At 29.1% G+C, this 24,146-nt stretch overlaps 1 protein-coding gene across 1 annotated transcript; it reads left to right on the top strand.

Moving 5' to 3' along the window:
- The first annotated feature begins 7,240 nt into the window (after window positions 1-7,240).
- On the top strand, window positions 7,241-23,692 carry LOC145242313 (uncharacterized). The gene is made up of 2 exons (XM_080105320.1): window positions 7,241-7,340; window positions 20,982-23,692. Exon 2 carries the CDS (start codon window positions 20,984-20,986, stop codon window positions 22,208-22,210), a length of 1,227 nt encoding a protein of 408 aa, XP_079961446.1. The 5' UTR covers window positions 7,241-7,340; window positions 20,982-20,983; the 3' UTR covers window positions 22,211-23,692.
- Window positions 23,693-24,146: the final 454 nt, after the last annotated feature.

Below are 24,146 nucleotides of genomic sequence, written 5' to 3'. Positions count from 1 at the left end.
ATATAAACATGCTCACATCCCGCTGCTACAAGTGGCTATTTGTAGCAGCGGGATGTGGGCATGTTTATATAACAATAAACAAGTATTATATATATATATATATATATATATATATATATATATATATATATATATATATATATATATATATATAGTGATCGTCATTTCTTGACAGAAAAATACCGTCTTCCCTTTACTTTATTGTTGGTTATCCATTTCCATATACTTTTAAAAATACTATTTTGTTATATATATATATATATATATATATATATATATATATATATATATATATATATATATATATATATATATATATATATATATATATATATTACCAGTGGTGAAAAAACCGGACTAGAGTGCTCAATGTGTAGCCAGAGCAGTATATAGGAAATTTATTACAGTGAGTAAAGTACAGAATAGGTACAAAACACACTCCCCTCCCCATGTTAAGAATGGCTTTTAAAATAATATCATTATTATTTCAGCACGGATCACTCTCTCCATGAGTACCGAAATGTTTAATAATTTGGTATTTTTTTAGATTAGGTCCACCTCCAAATTTTCCTTTAAATGACGACATTCATAGGATTTCGAGTATGCTGAATACGGAAATCGCATTTAGATTTTGCGGAAATCAGTAGTTATCAAGATATAAAAAGTTATGTTATGCATTGTATTCTTTGGCGGCCATCTTTTTATGTGCGCACGCGCCATAAACAAATGCACGCACGTAAAAAAGATGGCCGCCAAAGATTACAATGCATAATACAACTTTTTATATCTTGATAACTACTTATTTCTGCAAAATCTCAATGCGATTTTCGTATTCAGCATAGTCGAAAACCATTACAAGTCGTCATTTAAAAGAAAATTGAGGAGATGGACCTAATCTAAAAATTTACCAATAATTTTCCATCCCGTACGCCTCCCGATACATTGCTTCATCAACATGCGACCATTTTGTATCTCCCGAAGACACTTCTGTATTTAGCAAAAAAAAAAAAAAAAAATGGGTGACCGATTTACCAGAACGTGGTAACTAAAAAGTGAGTACCCCTTTCAAATGTTGAAATAATTTTTTTTTTTTCAATTTTTTTTCATAATCTGGTTAGTGTTCAATCAATAATAATCCAGTGAAAAAATTTCAAAAAACCTATCAGTATAGAAATTCGCATGGGGGTAATGGTTGTATAACTCCACCACGTAAGTAAATAAATAAAAAATGTTACGTGCACATGCGTTAGCCTTGACTAGGGGGGGACTAAGGGAATGACCATTAAATAATTCTGCGGGTCGCCATGGAAATCAACGCCCAATGAGTACCAAAATAGTTTTCATGATATGAAGAAATTTTTTTTCGAAATGTGGGTGATCACTTTTCCATGTAAATTTAACTTAAAATGAGCACCCGCTTTCTGGCCACCCGGGGAAGGGGCATTTTTTTTCGTGCTTATTGGCTTAAAGGTTTTTTGACAAGGCAGTTTGGTACGCGAGTGCATATTTAACAGTTTTTGTTTATGCTCACGCATAGCATAAACAAAGGCTACGTCTGTGAAATGGAAAATATTCCCATAGTTCAGGGGTTATTAACAAACAAAAGAAATCAAACAAAAAACTTTTTAGCCAAGAAACACACAGAAAAATGCCCCCCTCTCAGGTGGCCAGAAAGTGGGTGCTCATTCTAAGTTAAATTTTCATTTAAAAGTGATCACCACTTTTCGAAAAAGTAATTTCATGAATATCATGAAAACTTTCGTTTTGCTACAGAAATGGTTTGCAGATTCGTTTTTAGCACACCAAAATCTACAATAAAATATTTCGTTATATACGAACGTGATACGGGCTTTAAAGTAAAATAATACCGGATTTTTTGGAGCAGATTTGCCGTTTAGTTGTACAAATATCCTCAAACCAGGTAATCACTAAAAGGGACTTTTAAAAGTCGTCACCTGTATCGAGCAAAAGTTTAAAACCACCGATTATATGCCAGCCTACGTCATGGTAACATATATTGAGTGAGTTCCTAACAGTATTTTGTATAGTTTTTTAGTTTAAACTCATTTTGCCAAAATTTCCCCAAACTTAACGTGTTCGATACAGTCTGCTGCCATTTGTATTTTTCAGATATACCGATAAACATTGAATGTTTTTGAACCGATTATACATTACATAAAAACACTAAAATCTTATCCAGTTAGGTAGAACATTTACTTTTCTTGCCTTTGATATCATTTATTTGTTATATATTTATTTTTTGACAACTTTTTTGTATCTGTGTTTAGTAATATGAACCCTTTTCATTTAATGTAACGTTTAGTCGGCTTAAAAAACAGTGTTTATCGGTGTATTTGAAAGCTACAAATGGTGATGGACACTGTTGATTACTTTAAGTTAGAGAAAGTGAGTTAAAACTAAAAAGCTATACAAAATACTGTCCGAAACCCACCGATTATGCCAGCCTATGTCATGGTAACATATATTTGTGGGGTTTCAGATACTGTTTTGTATAGTTTTTAGTTTTCAACTTACTTTCCCAGACTTAACGTATTCAACAGAGTCTTCGACCATTTCTGTTTTTCGACACGATTAAACATTTTCATTACATAAAAACACTAAACAATTATCCAGTTAGGTAGAAACGTAACTTAACTTAGCTTTGCTTTCATTTATTTGTTTTTGGACAACTTTTTCGAATCTGTATATAGTAACCCCCCCCCCCCATCAACCAAATATTAATTACTAACTCACATTTTTGTATACAGAAAACAACAACACCAAAAAACATTTAGCGTGTCAAAATTTTTGCTAAGTTCGGCTTCATCCAGTGATTGTTGGTCGAGTCCAAACCATGAATGATTGACAGAAACTCCCGAGGACCCAGATCAAATTTTGCGAGAGTACCATTTTTTTTCAGTTTCGCCTTCTTTTTCACTTTTTGGAGTGGATTGCTGTACTAAAATATAAGAAACATGCATTTTTCTCTTTTTATTAAATTTTTACATTACACCAAATTGAGCCACTGCAACGCGTGGCAGGGTACAGTTAGTATTTTATAATTATTTATTATTTAGTAATTTTTTAATTTTCGGGCGTTTTAGTTGAAAGAAAGAGAGAAGGAAAATAGGAGGATAAATTAATGGATTATAAGTTACAGGTTTATTTTAATAATATAGAAATAGGTAAGAATATCAGTAAGTTAATCAAATAATAAATCAATAAAATTATTAGGGAGATGTTTATGATAAGTGAATAAAACACATACACACAAAAATACACACACACACACACAGAAACACATGTAGAAGATACGCACACAAATACATACATATATATATATATATATATATATATATATATATATATATATATATATATATATATATATTAGCCCGGCAGGGAGAGATTGAAAAAAAATATTTTTTGTTTTTTATTTATTATTTATAATTTTTTGAATTGTCGGGCGTTAAGTTGAAAGAAAGAAGGGGAAAATAGGAGGGCAAATAGGTGAATTATACGTTATAGGTTTATTTTGATAAAATAAAAATAAGTAAGAATATCAGTAAGTTAATTAAATAATAAATAAAAATTAATATAATTATTAAGAAAATGTTAATAATAAGTTAATAACAAAAACACACAAATACATACACATGTACAAAATATGTACACAAATCAATGGGGGAGGAGCATGTGCTTGAGTATATGTACATACACAAATACGTAAATATATGTAAATAAGCTTCAGGTTAAAAAATATAATAATTATTATAGAGAGAATTAGTGAGAGGTAAATATTAAAAAATATATATATAATATATATTATATGTAGATGGTAAATTAAATAATTAATTAAAGTAGAAGGTAAATAAATGATTAGTTGTTAACAAGTAGATAATAGACCGAGAAGCCAGTCAGAGGATACCAATTGTGATAAATACGTAATTAAAACATTAGAAATCAAGACCTAACCATGGAAATAGCCAATAAGAAAGTATGAGGCGAGAACTCTAAGTAATTGGCAGATAATAAGGATAGACATATTACCAGACGTTATGGGTTGTAAATGGGTGGTAGATATGACTGCGGCGTCGTATATGGGTGTATAGTATTCATGCTAAGGGGCTGTTACTTAAGGGGCTTAGAGGTAAAGTTAGAAGGGGTTTGGCAGTTATTGTGATAAGAATGATAAGGATTGGGATTTATGTTTTAAATAATGACATAAGGAGTGAGTAAGGCAAAGGGGGGTACAAGAATGAGTTAGGCAAAGAGAGATACAGCTAAAAAATGGTGGGGATAAATAGGTGGGGGTTCTGTGGAGGGGTTCTTTTAGAATGAATGGGGGACTATGTAGTTCCGGTTGTAAATAGGGTGTGTGTAATTAAGGATCAAGTGAGTTGTACGTTAGTGTTATATTTTAGGGGTAGGTTATAGTTATTACTAGAAGGGTGAGAAGTTGCTTAAGAGGTGGGATTTATAATGTTTACAATTAAGTGAGCTTTCAGTTTTTTGTTTTTAGAAGTTTATCTCTATCTCTAAAATTAGTAATCATTAATTTTTCAGTTAAGCATAAATAACATGGGGAGTTTAGTGATTTACAGGTACTAGCTCTATTCAGAATTTCCCAGCTAATAATTGGGATGAGGTTGTTTCGGGTAAGTAGTAGATAGTGGTTAGTTAGTGAAGTACTATTGGGGTGATTGAGGTTATTTAGGGAGCATTTATGCACTCTAAATCTGTCTTTGAACGTGGTGCTTGAGAGGCCAATGTAAAAATTTTTGTTTTGTGGGTCCTCAGCAGGGGCAATAGTTGCTTTGTAAACCACATTTGTTGAGAGACAATTTTGTTGGAGCGGGCATTGGGGTTAGTTAAGGCAGTTACAGTTATTTTGACTATTGTTATTATAGTTGTGGTTACTTAGTATTTTATTGTTGTGTTTTTTTATTTTATTTTCTAGATTAGTTGTGCAACTGTAGCTAAGCTTAATAGTGTTCTTATTAAAAATTTTATGTAGAATATTACTAGGGAGGAAGTGATGATTAAGAAGCATGAAGAATTTTTTACCTAATTTAGTTTTTATCATATTATTATAGGGAGGGTTAAACCAGAGGACTTTGCGGAATCTGTTATTCCTATTTGTATTGTTGGGTTTATTAGGGTCCAAGTATACAAATAGGAATAACAGATCCCGCAAAGTCCTCTGGTTTAACCCCCAGTCTTTTCTAGTTCATTCAGCCGTTTGACCCGCTTTTATAGCTCTTTCCAAAGTTAAATCAGATTCGGCCAATAGTTTTTCTTGTAAACGTGAGTCATTAGTATCTATTATTATTACATCTCTTATTAAAGTTTCACAGAGTTCACCAAATTCACATTCTTGGCTGAGTGTTTTTATCCTAGTAGTGAACTCATCAAATGATTCCGCGTCTTCCTGACGAGCAGTGAGAAACTAAAAACGAGAGAGTGTTGCATTTCTTCGAGGGTTACAAAATTCTTCAAATTTGTCTAAAATTGTTGCAAGTTTAAGGCTGTCTTCCATAGTTTGAAAATCAAAGTTTCTATAAATTCTGCGGTCTTGTTTGCCTAGACATTGCAAAAGAATGCTTGTTTTAACTTCGTCACTTTTCTCGAGTTTTTCCATTGCCATTATATATATTTTAAGGTCTTGTTTAAAAGCCTTCCAGTCTTCAGAAAGATTTTCTAAGGAAAAATCAGGTGGAGGAGGTGGAATAAAATGAGAATCTATTTTATTTATTTATTTTTATTTATTTTTTTTTTTTTCGTCCACAAAGCAAATGGGTTCAAACTGCTGCCACCATATTGCATACATACATCATTACGTATGTGATTTATATAAGCAAAGTTTATCTATTTATGAGTGTGACAATAAAATAAGTTTGTCTTAACCTGCAGATACTTATTTACTATCATTATGAGTGAGTAGAGATCAGGATATACTGTGGAAGAGATATGAGGAAAGAGATTGACTCCGACGAGTTTAAAACACCTTTTATTTCCAGAACGCCATCTTGCCGGAAGCCCCAGCTACCCGAAGTGTCCTCAACTCTCAACCCGCAGTAAATGTCTTTCGTATATATATATATATATAAAGACAAGATATATATATATATATATATAGAGAGAGAGAGAGGGAGAGATACATATATAACACACATTGATTTTTTTTTGTTTTTTTTAAGTGAAACCTTATAATCTTGTTATATTGTCCAGAAAATTTCGTAGAATTACGATAATTTTTTCTATTTCATTGAATGTTTTTTTTTTTAGATATTTAAAAAAAATCACTTCATAAAAAAGATATAAAATATATTAAATCAAAAACTCATGAAAAGGAATAAAAAATTCCTTGAGTGTTTCTTTTTTTTTAAGGCAGAAACTGATAAGTAAAATGTGATTATTTTCATATATGGTGACACATGTTTTTTTCACACACAAGGCTTACACGTATGTGTTGTTTTTCCGTCCTTCTATCCATCCGTATTTCAAAACAGGAAGAAACACTGCTTCGGCGCTTTGCTAACACCGTCACAATGCTTATGTAATGGCGGTCTTTTCAAATAGTTGCTAAAAAAAATTCTTTTATTTAAAAAATACATGGAATATAAAATATAAATATGGACAAAGTCTCATAAATGAAGAATGGAAGCATCAATTGATTAGTATTTTATATAGGTAAGTGATTTTTTTAATTTATATATATTTATTATTTTTAGATTAGGTTAAAAATCGTTGAATTTCGTGAAATCTTTCTTATAGACGATGAGCCAGCCCCAATTTTCGTGTCATTCTGTCGACTAAGCCCTTTTTTAGCCTCTTGCCCATAGTCTATTAAAGAAAATCGATTTTAAAAAAATATTATATATTTTTCGATAAAACCTTTTATTATTTTAACGTTTGATCTTTGCTCCTTTTACTGAAAAAAAAAATTAGGGTTTAAATTACATTATCCATATTGTTATAAGCTGTGAAAGATAGGGAGTCTATTTAATCACTCTATTTTTAATGGCGAATTCTGACACTCCTATCCCACAACAGGTGTTTATTTCCGAAATCTGTTTTTTACATGGGGAGGTTGAGGTGTCTATACTATGCTGGGTACTCTCGTAAAAAAAAAAAAGGTAATTTTATATGTAATATTCACCGAACATATCAACCCTTTCGGAATCGGGTGCATTTAAATTAGCTTTGCTTTAATTTTCTGCGAACTTGTCTTTCCGGTCGCCATTTTAAATTTAGACTGCCACCCGTCTAACTTGTCTCGTTTTAATTAACAAACCTTTTAAGCGTTTCTTTCTTGAAAGCAATTTGTCAAACAAAAGGTAAGTATTATATGAATTTAATTGTTTTTATAGGGTCTTTTTTCCTTCAAGGATGCGTCCAAACCATTATGATTGCCTTTGTTTTTGATATAGTCGACATCCAAACGTTTGCATGTTTGTATAATCATCAGTCATCACCAATCACCAATTGATTTTTTTCGAGGATTGGCGCCAATAATTTAATTATTTATTTGATTTTATTGTGTGTGTATGTGAATATTTTATTTTTATTGAAATATTTTTTGTGCAAAAATACTTTTGGTGTAATTAAAAGAAAACAAAAAAAAACACTTAAACATGGCTGACAGTCAATTTAAACTAAAACAGGAAGTTCAGAAGTTAGGGGGAAAATTGTACATCAAACGAGTTTCAACTGACAGTAGTCTGACTCGTCCATAGTTACAAATTATAAAATGCCATATTGTCAAGATTCTCATTCTCTTTCTTTCAAAAACTTTTCTGATACAAGGCAAATTTTTGGATGACCAACAGTGTATATAAGCCGCCTCAAAATATAACTTATATAATAACAATTTCAGGTGTTTCTACATTATTGGGACGAAATTTTTTAGTCGATAAATGAAGTTTTCAGATTAAAAAAAACCAAAAAAACAATGGTTTCAACAGATTTTTTTTTTGTGTCAATTGTAGCTTCCAAATTATACAGTAACAATTACTTGAATGTTATTAAATTATTAAAAAAAAACAAAAAAACTTTAATCGTGTTGGCAGGTAACAAATTGCCGTCATCTTTGTTTAATTCGAACAGAAAATTACCCCCCAGTTGAACTTTCCTGTGTTTTACGATCGTTTTCATCAAATTCTATTTTTTATTTTCGTTAATAAAAAAATTTCTATCTCATCAATTTTTGTAATTTTTGGATATAATCATCTTAAAAATACGTAGATATTATTGTTTTTATGTGAAATTCAGTTTTACGATTTCCGATAATCTCGTCCCAATTCTGTAGAAGCGCCCAATATAATTATAGATTTAAAAAAAAAATCAAACATGTTTTTTTTTCCCAATAGTAAAATGATATAGTAAAATAAACTTTTATAATAAAATATATTTATGAACTTTTTTTTAATCAAACTTTTTTCAAAAATACGTTTTGTTGGAACTCATTAAAAATGTTTGTTTTTTTTTACATTATGAAAAAATCTCATTTCATTTTACTGTTTGAAAACACTTGTAATGAAAACATGTTTGAAACAAAAAATTTCATTATCATAAAGATAATATTTTTGTGTTATAAAAGTTTAAATAAAGAATTTATTTAATCAGTGAAGAAAATCTAGAATCATGTTACTATTGAAAAAGTAAGAATCAAAATTATGTACACTACACTGTTGGTCATCTATAGATAAAATTTTTCCTTGTGCCAGGACCACAGAAAGTTTTTGTGGACAAGGGAATGCGAATCTTAGTAATACCACACACACACACACACACACACACACACACACACACACACACACACATATATATATATATATATATATATATATATATATATATATATATGGTCATTATGCATAAAGGGAGAGCTTAAATTTCAAACACACCAGAAACTGGCACCTGCGTCTCTCAGTTGATGTATGGAATCACAAAAGGGATACAATTTTCAAATATATTTCATGTTTATTTTTTTTTTCACCCTCTTATAATAAAAATATATAAAATATGTAAACTTATCAATTAATATTTTCGCATCTCTCAATTGAGGTATGGAATCACAAAATGGATACAATTTCCAAATATACTTTATGTTTATTTTGTCGCCTTATTATAAAAATATATAAAAATACATCAACTTTTTTATCAATTAATTATTCATTTTTTAATCGCACATCTTTTCAAATAACTACGTTTATTTAAGCTAATATAATATATGCTGTCAAAGTATTTAGATATGTTAAAAATGTATTTATTTACAGAAACATGAAAAAAAAATTTATGAATGCGTTTTTGCAGTTTAAAAAAGGTGAATGTACAACAGAAAATAGTTTACATCCATGCCTCCGTTCAATCTTGAAAGACAAAGGATACCCCCTGTAGGGGCAGCTACGCATGTAATTGTGAGTCAAGGGTTGCGCAATCTCCAACCACACCTGTCCTGATTCGACACTGTTTGAGACCAGTGGGAAAAAGAAGTCCAGGACGATTGGAAACAATGCCGAGATAAGCGGAGAGACCATACAGCACCTGGAAGTTCGAAATGGCCACCCATTTAGTACTGACCAGGTTCAATGTTGCTTAACTTTGGTGATCCAGCAGGAACTGGTGTGTTAACATGATTAAAATTGAAAATAGTTTAACAGTTTAAAAATGTGAGTATTTGACATATGTAAAAAAAAAAACATTAAATTCAAACAACATAATAAGTACGAATTCACTATTGCCAAAACAGTTATTTTTTAAATCATTATAATTAAACATAAAATATTTTTGAAAATTGTATGAATTTTATGCTTCCATACCTTAATTGAGAGACGTGAAAAAATTAATTGATAAAAAAAAGTTTACATAGTTTTATATATTTTTATTATAAGGGGTAAAAAAAAATAAACATAAAATATATTTGAAAATTGTATCTATTTGTGCTCAATTGAGAGATGCAGGTGCCAATTTCCGGTGTGTTTTAAAGTTAGGCTTTCCTTTTATGCACAATTACCATATATATATATATATATATATATATATATATATATATATATATATATATATATATATATATATATAATGTTACAAGTGCCGTGTGGACGATTTCGACATTAAAACACATTGTAAATACTTGGTTTGGTTATAATATTCCTTACATTTAAATCTAATTACCCAAAATATATACAAAACGGTTTGGAGGTGTGAGTGATTCAGATAACCTCATTCTCAGCTGTTACTTTAAACATTGTATAAAAATAAAAATATATAAATTTTAGGAAATTTTCATTTTTTATAGAAAAAAGTTTATAAAATGTGCATTATTAAATCTAGATGTATTTTCCTTTTTATTCTACAACAAAATTTACTTATTCTTTTGTTCACGTTTTATAAAAGAAAAGGAATGAAAACAGGTAATATTAACTTTTACACTTTTTTTTTAGTAACTTTATTTTTCCTTTCAATTTGCTGTGAATTATTTTTATTTTGTTACTGGTGCAGAATATACACTATGCTGAAGTTATTATTTAGAAACTGATATTTATCCCATTTAAAACTACCCTTGTATTTAACGTGTCCTTATGCAGAAGCTAGTAAATACAAACAAATTGTTTCCAGCTACAGACGAGATTTGAATTACACTACAAACTCTTGGTAGTGAGTTCAATCTTGGCTGTGGCCGCATGTTACATCACATATGATCTTCATTGTTGACTTTCTCTACTGATTTTAAAAGAAAATAATTTATGAAGCCTTAAAAATCATTTTGGTGTAAAAAAGTCTTTTCTTCATTAAATATTAACTTATTTTTTCTCAAATAACTAAAAAAAAAAATACAGAAAAATGCAAATATAATTTCTAATTAATATTTTTTATTACCTGCTCGAATTTTTTTTTTTTTTTTTTTTTTGTATTTTCAAAGCCAATATTTGTTTTGGCATAATTTGATAGGTGTTTCAATTTAATAATTAAATTTTGACTTAAATTATTTGATTTTTGAATTGTATTATTTTACCAAGTAAAATGTGTGAGATTAAATTGTTTTACTGTTATAAATATGTAGACGTAATTAGAATTTTATGAATGCAATTTTACCATTGTGAAATCAAAATTCCTCGCCGTTTTTTTATGTAAAACTCTAATTAATTGATTTATTATTTTACAGATTTATTAAAAAAATCTGCACAGCCTTTACCATAAACCTGATCTTTAAAGAGAATACAGCTTTAATGTTAAAGTATTTTTGAATAACATGAAATTATCCGAATTTGTAAAAATGTTTACATTTTATTATTTCTTTAATTTATTATTTTTTAAATTTTTCATTATTATTGCAATTTCATGACTTTATTCCAATTTTGGAATTGTAGATTTCCTTAAGATCAGTTAATTTCAACCATACAACTTTATAAACATTCTGCTCAAAAAGTTTCACAGTTTCTGGTGTTTTTTTTTAATAAAACATGAAACTCAAATTTTGAATAAAATAAAATCTCATTCATATTTTTTCGAAGTATTAAGAAAAATACAAAAGTCAAAAGTGGGATACAAAATGTTTAGAGATTTTTATGCAGTGATTTATGTTTAAACAACATTCTTTTTAAAATTATATAAAAACTGTGATCCAATATATTTGTACTTCAAATAGAATGCCTTTCATTTTTGAAATGATATACATATTCTTCATGAATGATTGCAATATCTGAATATAGAATTCTGTGGATAAACAATATTTTACTAACCAAAAGATTTAACATGGTATATTCTATGATTATTTTAAATACAATTTTCATTTATTTTTACACTAAAATCCAGACACAAATATTGCAATAGAAATTATATAAATATACTGCAATTAAAATAAAAATAAATAAAGTATAAAATTCAACAAAGGCAGGATAAAGCAATAAACTTTATTTTACTAAAAATATAAGATGTAGCATTTTTCTTTTAATATTTTTCATACAACTTTTTATACTAAAAGATGCGACACAAAATATTGCAAGAGAAATTATAAAAAATTAATGAAAATTAAAATAGAAAAATTCTAAAGAAATTATAAATAATAAAATTTACCAAAATTAGATTAAAAATATAAAATGAGGGAAATTAAATCAAGTATAAACATAACTTTGTACAAAAGGGATGTAAAAAAAAAATGAAAACCTTAAATTTGACAAAAAGAGGAAAATTACAGAAATTTAAGAGAGGAAACTTATATTACTAAAAAAATAAAGTAAAGATAAAAGTAAAACAAGTGTGAATTTATGAAATAAAATAGAAATTGTAATGAAATGAAAATAAAAATTAAATACGAAAAAACAATTTAATAACATAATTTTCATATAATGATAATTTTAATAACATAATTTTTATATAATGATAATTTTCTTACATGTTTATGTAAGAAAATTATTATTATAAAAAAATTCTCTCTCACTCTCATATATATATATATATATATATATATATATATATATATATATATATATATATATATGAATATATATAATTAAGATAAAATATATGATGCATCATAAAATGAAATACTGTGGAGACAGGATGTGTTAAATTAACAAAAATAAACGCAGGATCATTTTTTCTGACTAAACATATAAGATTTAACATTTTTCTTTTAATATTATTTCATACAATTTTTACTCTAAAAACTAAACACAGGATCCTTTTTTTTTCTTTTTTCTCTCAATTCCCATCTTAATGTCTTTATCACATGCACTGTATATATTGTTAATAGTAACGCATCTGTTCCAAACTTCCCATTTTTGCATCTTTCAATGTTTTTGCCATTAAATGAAACTTGTAAATCTCTCGTTTTTGATTTTTTAGTTTTATTTGTTTTTCATTTAGTCTCATCAACTTTGGTTATAAATATTATCATCCAAATTTTTGTCCTCATATGCTGCTATATATCAAAAATATTGCAACAAAATTAGAGACTGTCAAAGAAAGAGATCAAACTGGGAGATGCATCAGCCCAGATTTCCATGCAAATGTGAATTGTAGATTTGTATGTCTATGATACCAGTTGATGTAAGGCGTTTTCTAACATGGTAGAGGGAGCCCAGCTTCCTTAATAAGCCTTGGTGATAGCTTCTATTTGTTCTAATTCATATTCCCTATGCATGTTAGGAGTTTGATTAATTTACTCTCATGTAGAGTGCTATTAGTCATGGCAATCGTTAGTTTAAAAGTTTTTTTTTTATAACTGTTAAAGGAAAGAAGCTTTATCTTAGTAGCAATAAATCTAACCACCTATTTATTTGTGGTTATATTCCACTGCAAATTGGTGGTAATTTACTAAGGATTCCGCAGTGATCTTTGATATGTATGTATTTATTTTTCCCACATAGGAAAATTGAGCATGGTGTAATCTGCAAATATACTCGTCCCTGACAAAGTTGCATCTGAGAGGTCGTTTATTAATATGTAGGTTTAATAAAGACCAATGATAGACCCCTGCAACTTCACTGTATTAATGTCATATTGCTTAGATGTACTGCCAGCCAACACAGTCTGGATCTTTGTTTTGTCTATGATGGATCGGATTATATTTAATATTCTTTCAGCCAATACATTTTCAAAGATTTGGCTTATATCAAGTGCTACCATCCTAGCATCACGTTTGTCTTAAACTGAATGGTATATGCATTAATAGACAGGCACAAGGACATTTACAGTAGGACAAGCTTTCCTAACTCAATTCTGTTGGTAAGAAAATAGTTTAGTATTAACAAGGTGTTGAACTTTCACTAGATTGATTAAGGAATCAAAGATTTTAACAAAATGTGAGCATTATTGAACTATAATTATGCAGATCAATTCTTTCCCCTGAATTCTTGAACATAACTGTTAGGGAAGCAAGATTCAGAAAGATATTTCTTGTAGAGTTTGGAGATGTCAGGGGCAGCTACTAATAATGACTATGTTCAACTTCTTCAAACAGAATTAACATTATGCAATTACGTTTTTTTTTGGGGGGGGGGCTTGCAGTGAGAAACTATCTAAAAAGGTTTCGCATTTTTCTCCTAAATTCTCCAATTTTTACTTACAAAAAATGGAAATCTTACTTTATTTGAAAAGATAATATCATAGACAATTGTTACATTTGCATTATGCAATCAGTTATTTTTTTTTAAATTTGCAGTAAGAAACTCCCAAAAAGATTTTGTATTTTTCTCTTAAACTCACCATTTTAAATTTCTACTTACAAAAAATGAAAATCTTACATTTTTTTTTAAAAGATAATGCCAAAGACAATTGTTACGTTTGCCCTATATATATATATATATATATATATATATATATATATATATATATATATATATATATATATATATATATAATAATTAAATCTCGTTTATTACACAAGGTAACAGCATAATTATAAAACTCTGTTGACCGTCTGAGTGTCCTTGCTTGCTTCAATCATACCTCTGTATATACACATGCATATATGTATGTGAGGGTGCATGTGATAGAGCGACTGGATATATTAATAATGATTAAAAAACTGTGGATCGTCTGTGTGTCCTTGCTTGCTTGCTTGATTCTTGTAAATTTTAGTTTTTGTTTTGATTCTAGCTGACACCTGTCATACTTTTATTTTACTTTTGAAATGAGGACTATATATTGAGTACAATTTGATATGAAATAATCGATTAAGAATTGACTCTATAATAATAAATACGAAATCTGCATGAATTAAAATATATTAAGCGTATTTTACTACTGGATAATGCCAAGTTCCCCTTACTAATAATCATTAAATCTCTCTTGTTTATTTTATGGTATAAAATGGTGAAGTCTCTAGTGTTTATTCTATCATATAACATCATTAAATCTGCAATGCTTATTCCATGGCATAAAATCATTAAATCTTAATTACTTATTAAATGACACAAAATCTATAAATCGTGATTGTTTATTCCTCAAATAAAATTAATGTGCTTACTTTTCATATAGTATGCTGATAAATACCTATAAGAGATGATGTACAGTGAGTTCTCACAGCTAGAAAACACCTTCTTCTTGGTAATAATGTTTGGGATGTCTGGAAACTCGTTTCCAAAAAAGAAAACCCTACAATCTCCAGATCCTTAATTCAAACAACAAACTGAAAGTGTAACAAGTTTGGAAAAATATTGATTTGAAATGTAACCCATTCATATATTCTGTTAATATATGTCGAGATTTACTTATTGATGTGGTTGGTTGATTATAAAGCTACGTTTATAATAGACCTTGTTAAATAATGTCTGATATTCAGACCAGATCTCAACCTCGATAAACAGTATCTATTATTATGGTAAAGAATCGTCTGATTGGTCCAATTGAATCTTGGAGTGACACTTGAAGATAGTAGATCATAGATCTACCAGCATAATGATTCATCATCATCTCTTAATTCTGTAGCAAAAAATCAGTTTGTGTCCTATATGCATCAACATGAAGGTTGAGCTGTCACCAGTCCATAGCACACCAAACTTATGATGGTTAACCGGTATCAGTGAGTGTAGCCACACGATATCTACAGTTCTTTTTTTCTCTTAGCAAATCAGCAAATATTTGTCCATTACTTTAACTCTTTGTTGAAGTCTCTTATGACTATTATAAACATTTATACACATTAGGATTTCACTCACTTCCATTATTTTGTGACTATTTTACAACAAGTACTCATATGAAAAAACATACTGAAACTGGCTTGTCAGGAAATTGGACCACCTTTGTCAGGAGTTTTCATCGTATCTATACTCATATGGGACTCAAACCTGAGCAGGTCAATCGTAAACTACTATTGCGATTACCAACTCTGCATTGAACTATTAAATCCATTGCCAAGGTCGCTGGAAAAATGGTGGCATTCTTCTACCACTCCTGATGCAATTCTCTACCTTTATAAAAGTCAGGTATGGCCAATGATGGAGTACTGTTGCCACATCTGGGCAGGAGCTGCTAGAAGCAGCTTATCCTGTCTTGACAAAATAGACTTCATAGTTTAGTGGGGATGCTCTTTTCTCTTCCCAGCAACCTCTTTCCCACAGAAGAGATGTTGCGAACCTGTCTCTGCTTTATCATTATTTTCATGGCAAGTACTCATCTGAACTTCAATCTCGCCAAACTTTCACAAAAAACACTCATCTAGCCAAAACCACTATCAACAATTTCTCACATTCTTTATCTGTGCCTAAATCTAAATGTAGATACCATGAACAAAGCTTCTTTCTTAGAACTGCACACCTGTGGAATTCTCTTCTGTTTGCCTGCTTTCCAGCTGACTACAATCTGATTGTCCTCAAGTCCAACATAAACAAGTTCTTGATGAACCGTCCCCCTAAGTAATCCAATTTACAATATTCCCATTACTAATGTTGCTATGCTATAATCACAATGACTAATGGATACCTATTAACTATTATCCTCGAATGGCGTCTGGGCCTTGATAAGTGGTGATTTCTGTGTAATAAAAAAACTGCCAAATATATGCAATCGATTGTAAAAGTTGATTTCTTTATTGTTACTTCAAATAGCATTTTATGCCTCTTTGGTCTAAAAGTGAAAATTATTTTTCACAGAAAAAAAAATTACCTAGTAGAATCTAATACATAAAATAATGACATGCGAAAAAAATTCAATTGTTTCTTTTGGTTATGATGGTACTTGTACAGTTTGAGTCTCATGCTGAAACTGACTTTTCATTGCTATCTTCTAGTAAGCAACCAAAAGATGCTGACATTAAATTAGAGTAGGTGACAGTTTTGAATTGTGAATTGTATAAATTTCAAATTTCATTACAGCAATTGCTTTAATGAATTTAAAACAAACGGGTAAGATTTTCAAAAGGCTAAAAATATAAAAAAAATAGTGGTTTACATTTTAATAAAAAGTGAAAGCTGTTTTTACGCTAACATAGAAGTAACCATTTAACTAAGCCAGACTTCAGTTGAACCTTTAACTATTCTGGTTGAGTTCTGAAAACATTTTCTCGAAAGAAAAAGATAATAATTAAACAAACCTTGTGAAAAACAAAATGTTTGTAAAAAAAACGATAAAATTGTCTTTTAGCGATATTTTCTTTGTCAAAAAATTAATACTTTTAAACATCACTTCAAATTGTGACTGTTTCTTTTCGCTTTAAATGCTTTGTTATTTTCCTGTTTGATAGCATTGCATTATTTTAATTTTTGTAGCCAATAAAATTCCTATTGACAATTGATAAAAATGATAACGAGTCTCATTATTTAAAGACAAATGAATGAATGGTTGATAGCTAAAATGTAAAAAAAAATTTGACTCTACTCTTCATCAACATTCAGAAAATTAATTTTAATGAAATTTTTAGTATTTATTGATTAGCAATCACAGAATATAATGAATCAATTAATTATTTAAACGTCTTAATGAAAATGTGTTATTTTCAGTAACATCTTTACTAGAGTTATATTTTCATATATCAAAAAAGCGCATGAATTTATTTTTCTCTATAATTTATGAAAATAAAGCATCATAAATGTTTACAATTAATTTTTTTAAATATTTCGTACATATTATGACTAGACACTGGAATTTGTGTTAATCAAATCAAGATAACTGGAAGAAACATTTTAAATAATGGTTAAATAATGGGTTGATTTCAACTATCAATTTGAAGAATTAAGGATGAACAGAGTGTCAGTAATTAGCACCTCCCATGCTGTCGTGCAAATTTTTTTTTTTCAGAAAATCAATAAAATTATTGCAATAGTAAATTCATACTGAAAATCAAATGTTTTGACAATTTTTATACATAAATTTTATTTTATATTCTAAGGAAAGTCATTGGTATAGGCATCAATAATTTTATAATTTAAAATAACAAGTTTAATATAAATCTTTTATATAGAATATTTTGATTGCATACCTTAAAAATATCTAAATAAAATAAACATTTTCTTTTTTACAACAAAATATATTAACTTTATTATTTCTTCCAAAATAAAAGAATAAGGTATAATAATTTTTATAATTTCTATGAAGTATTACAAAATGATTTTTTTTCTTATAAAACTAAAAATAAGAAAACAAAGTATTATTACATTTCTTATCTGCTATACAATTTCTACATTTCAAAAGCTGATTGATTTTTCAAAGACTATTTTCTTTTATAAAACGTTTTGGGATAATTAGGTAATTTTTGATAAAAAGTGGGTATTTCAAAAGCTGATTGATTTTTCAAAGACTATTTTCTTTTATAAAACGTTTTGGGATAATTAGGTAATTTTTGATAAAAAGTGGGTATTATTTTTATTGCTTATATTATAATAAACATTCTTTTAATAGTTCCAGAAAACGAATATTTTTCTTTCAAGGGATTTCTTTTCAGTTAATCAAATTTCAAATTCATTTTTCCCTTTTTGATATATATATATATATATATATATATATATATATATATATATATATATATATATATATATATATATATATATATATATTCTATATGCTAAACTGCTTTTTATTACAATCTTGCACTTAGAAATATGATACAAAACCAGAACAGATTCTTTAAAGGGAACCCCTACCTACCAAAAAGACAAATTAAACTATGATTGTTGCATTATCATTGTCAAGTTAGTAAATTTCTAACTGAATTAAATACTAAAAAATATTAACACAGAAATGTCAGTCGTTGGTAAATGTCAGCCCTGGAAAAGAGTGAGCACTGACGATTGTAGTCAAAATAAAATCTCTGTCCTCTGCTATTGGGCATTGCAATCAATAGCAGTTGACAGCAACCAATGACCTTCATTAGCTGCAATTGTCAGCCTCGACTGCCAGGCATTGTTGGGCATGGTGATCATTGGTGGTTAATGCTGTTTTTAGATGAGTTTGTTGGTGGACACTGATTGCCTTTGGCACTCTCTAGGACTGGCAGTCATGACCAGTGTCATGTATCGTTCTAAACCTGAATAATTTCTATTTTTCTTGCAAAAAGCATGCACTGGTGAACACTGTTAAAGTAAGAAGCACCATATTTTTCATTCTACTCAATCTTGATTGGCCGCATTAATGTATATTTTATATAAAAAATTAAATAATATTTTTTAACTGATGAAATTTGATTCATTTTCATAGCTGAATGTTGGAAATGTTCTATCGGTTTAAGAATGAAATTAATGAAAGGTCCCTCTCTTATGTAATTATGTTAATTGTTGTCAATTTTTTTTATATTGTAATAAAAACCAGTCAAATTCCCGATGATATTAAATATAATTTGTGTGTCATTTTGTTTCAATTTTTGATGCAGGCAAAAGTTGTTAATATTATTTTAAATCGTAATTAATTCACACAAAATACTGTCATAAAACTGCTGAAATGTTGAAAAATGCAAGAAATGATTTTTTTTTTATAATTATCAACAATAGCGTCTAATATTGTTAAAAGAAAAATAAGTCATCGGAAGTTTGTTATGAATCTATAAAATAATTTGAAGTAAATGCCCATAACGTTAATGATGATGCTGTTGCTAAGGATGATCAAAAGAAGACAAAGATAATAAGAATGACTGAAATGAAGACAACAAAGACGAAAAGTATGTGAAGAAGTTTAAGAAAAAGAATTACATAAATAATTACTATAAAGACTAATAGTAATGATACTACTATCCTTTGAAATGGAAGAAGCAGCAGATGGTACTAAGGTGAAAAAAAGTTGAAAGTATATGATGATAAGAAGATGAACTAAAATGTAATGAAGCTGTTTAAAAAATTACACTAACAAAAGTCATACTAACAATCACTGCTTAAACTAATAGTAATGATAGCACTAATATTAAGTAGATGAATAACAAGGCAAATGGCAAAGAAGTATAAGAAGGGCTAATAGAATAAAAATGGAAAGAAATTAAATACATAGACTAGATAAAAAAAAGCAGACAGAAATGTTCAAGGTGTTAATTTCTTCTACTTGTGACTTACTGCTTATGTGACTGTATTAAAATTACCAGAAATTGATAGTGAAATCATTACAGAGGAATGCATGTTTACCTAGGTTTACTGTAATGAATGCATATGAAATGTATAGAATGGAGAAAGTAAACAGTGTTTTGAAAAGCTCAACTTAATGCGGTACAGTTCCTGGTGTCTTATGAAAGAGTAAAAGTAAAATTTGCTAACAGTGTAAAATATACTTCCACCATTTCAAATTATGTCTTTTTAGGAGAGTCAGTTAGGTAGGAATGATTAAAAGATTTTAGGAAAATTAATGCATCATGTATTGTCAGTAAAGACGACTATATAGAAATGATGAATGCCGCCTGTGTATATATGGCTATGATGTCTTATTCAAAGAAGAGTAAAGTCAACATTTTTGGTAAAATATGGATAAAATGTTTCAAAGAATGATTTTTCTCTTTGATAGTGTTGTTTCGTCTTAATCTTTTAAAATGTTTCCATTCAGCATCGTCTGGAAGATGCCAAAGAAAAGTCGATTTTAGTATGGTTCGGTCACAGTACCCTTAAAATATTTATAGATTAATTTGTTAAAGCAATAGAAAATAGAAAATGTCATATTTATAACATGTGTTGCAAAACATTAGTAAAGCAGAATAGGATTATTATAACTGGTTTTTGAAGATCATTAGTAATGGCTCTTCTAAGATTTTAAGTGAAAGAATTTCCTTATTACACTATAAAAAATCTCCAAATTATGTAAAAAACAATTATTTCATTGTTATCATTAATGAAGGTGTGTTCATATCTAGTCCAATTAAAAGAATTCGCTTTATTACTTGAAATGGTGTAACTGATATCTTTATTTTCTTTTAAATTTGATCAATCATGATTTTAAGAACTTTATAAAAATGTATATAATGTGACTGTTTTCTTTAAACACAATGCTTATTTTTTTTTTAACAATAAACTAGTGTAAAAGTAATATCTTTTCTTGAATTTGATGGTATATTTTTTGTTTTGCAGAAATGTCTCAACATATGCAAATGCATATGGGTGAAGGACCATATACGTGTGATGTATGTGGTTCTAGTTTTACCCAAAAGCACAGTGTGTTGCAACATATGCGAACACATACTGGCGAGAAACCATATTCTTGTGAAATATGCGGATCTTCTTTTACACAGAAACAGAATATGTTGCGACATTTGCGAACACATACTGGCGAGAAACCATATTCTTGTGAAGAATGTGGTTCATGTTTTTCAACAAAGCAACATATGTTACGACATATACGAACACATACTGGAGATAAACCATATTCTTGTGAAGTATGTGACTCTTCTTTTACAACGGATCAACATATGTTGCAACATGTTCGAATACATACTGGAGAGAAACCATATTCTTGTGAAGTATGTAGCTCTTCTTTTAGAACAAAATACAATATGATTAAACATATTCGAACCCATACTGGAGAGAAACCATATTTTTGTGAAATATGTGGCTCCTCTTTTACAGTAAAATATAATCTGGTCCTACATATGAGAACGCACACTGGAGATAAACCACATATTTGTGAAGTATGTGGCTCATCTTTTACAAGGAAACAAGATATGGTACAACATTTGCGAATGCATACTGGAGAAAAACCATATTCTTGTGAAATATGTGGTTCGTCTTTTAGACAGAAATCACATATGCAGCAACATATGCGAACACATACTGGAGAGAAACCATATTCTTGTGAAGAATGTGGTTCTTCTTTTACACAGAAACAGAATATGTTGCAACATATGAAAACGCATACTGGAGAGAAACCATATTCTTGTGAAATATGTGGTTCTTCCTTTACACAGAAAAACAATATGTTGCAACATAGGCTAACGCACACTGAAAAAAAATCATATTCTTGCGAAGTATGTGGCTCTTCTTTTGCACTGGAACAGAATATGTTAAAACACATGCGAACACATACTGGAGAGAAACTATATTTTTGTGAAGAATGTGACTCTTGTTTTACAAGGAAGGAAAGTAAGTTGCAGCATATGCGAAAGCATAGTGGAGAAAAACCATATTCTTGTGAAGTATGTGGTTTTTGTTTTATACAGAAACCACATATGCTGCGACATCTTAAAACACACACTGGGGAGAAACCCTATTCTTGTGAAATATGTGGCTCTTCTTTTACAAGGAAGGACAGTATGTTGCGACATATGCATAAACATACTGGAGACAATCTACAATCTGATTGAGTATGTTATTTTTTTCTTACAAGGACCATATGTTGAACTTGGAGATGTCTTTATGAGTAACATAGTGTGTTTCAACATATTCATCTCATGTGTAAGTATTTGTCTCATAATATATATTATAATATTTATATATATTATTATATGTTTGTCTCATGATTTTCAAAGCAATGCAATATTTTTTATGCGAATATACTATTAATAAAATCATATTCTCTAAAACTATATCATTCGTATGTTTTACAGACATGACTATATTATTTTGTATTATTGTTTCATTATTTGCAGTGTATGGTTATCTTAGTTTAGTGTGTGTTTATAAAAGTTCATATTACAAAGTCTCAAGGGCACACATTTCATAGGCATTAAGATATATTGACAGGCATCCTTTTGTTTTACTGTTTTTTGTGGCTGTGTATCCCTTGTTTTAACCTGCAGCTTTCTGTTGCTATCGATATGTGTCATTCACACTGTGTGCCACTTCATTTTTTCCTGTTAGTACTCAACTTGGACACGCTGTAATAAACATCTTTCTAAATTCAGCACATAAGACAATTTCTTAATGCAGTTTAATTGTATGTTTATTTTCTGCATTCAACAAATCTTGGTAATTCTCAGGGAACCAAACATATGTTCTATGTCTCAGACATTGAATCATTACACTAGACCCGCATTTTTTTGTCCAATCACGACATGTTGGCGTTTGTACATTGTTTATTTGCTTAAATTCTTATCTATCTACTTAATCCAGTATCAGACTCTACACAAATACACAAAAAATATGGGAAAATATGCATGGTAAGGCGGTAGGGTGCATAATGTCCAGTGCAGTTTTGTAGTATCTGCAAAAAACACAACTGTCCCCCCCCTACATCATAAATAAATTTTTTCTAATATCAAAATAATGTATCATGAAACAAATTTTACAAAGCTCAAATTATTTGAAGCCATCTACATAAAAATAAAAACCCTGGAATGATCCATGTCGCATTTTAAACAAGTTCTTTAATGCCTGTCGTATTCTTCTCTCTCCTTCTATACAACCAAGAATTTCGCCAGTGTTATCAAAAACACCTAGGCGCTCACAGCCTATTAATACTTACAATCGTCAATACTATTTTTTTCTTTGCCAGTCTTTCTCAGCACATCATTTCACTCTCACCTGAAGGTGCTCTTGGAATAGATAAAAAAAAAAGTTCATAATACATATGGGTTATATATTTAAATATTTGATTTTCATACTGCAAATCGAAAAAAAAAAGGAAAAGGTATAATTGAACAGAAGATCTGTTATCTTTAATAGTGCTTCTTTAAATGAAAGAAAATTATGTCTAAAAACTACATATATAAGTAATGGGACGATTAATTTGAATCGAGAATCAGAAAAATCAGAACTCTTTTTAGTATCGGTACTGAAATTGGAAAAATTATATCCTAATTTCTGATTCCAACCCAAGTTATTTTTTTTTGACAATAAAAAAATGAAACAAGCACAAATTGTTTTTTTTTTCAATTAGAAGTTGTTCATTTAAACATAAGACTGAGAAAGGTCACAGAATGGTTTATAAATCTCACAAATTTAACATTGACTCACAGAGTTTAATTTACTTCATTTATTGGTCACTTATCGAGCCATAACTTGCTTATTCCCTTTTGTAAACTTTTCGCATCTATTAGCCAAATGTCTATATGCGCCTATCCGAGGGAGTTTGCTTAATGATTAAAAAGTTTAAAATGTTCTGGATGTTTTTTTTTAAATTTTGTTCGTGCCAGCTGTACGTTTAGTGGTGTCTGTCATCGGTTTCTTTTGAAATAATTAAGGTTTTATGACACTTCTCTTTGGCGCAAGTGAAATATATATCCGGTTGGATAAAACGCATAAAGAGAAAACATTCTGAAGATTTTCTTACTTAAAAAGGAAATTATATCTACATTTAAA

The sequence above is a fragment of the Euprymna scolopes genome, chromosome 21, assembly GCF_053919585.1.
Source record: "Euprymna scolopes isolate OS-2025 chromosome 21, ASM5391958v1, whole genome shotgun sequence".
NCBI lineage: Eukaryota > Metazoa > Mollusca > Cephalopoda > Sepiida > Sepiolidae > Euprymna > Euprymna scolopes.
The sequence above is the reverse complement of the archived record's forward strand: the minus strand, read 5'-3'. Positions and strand labels throughout refer to the sequence as shown.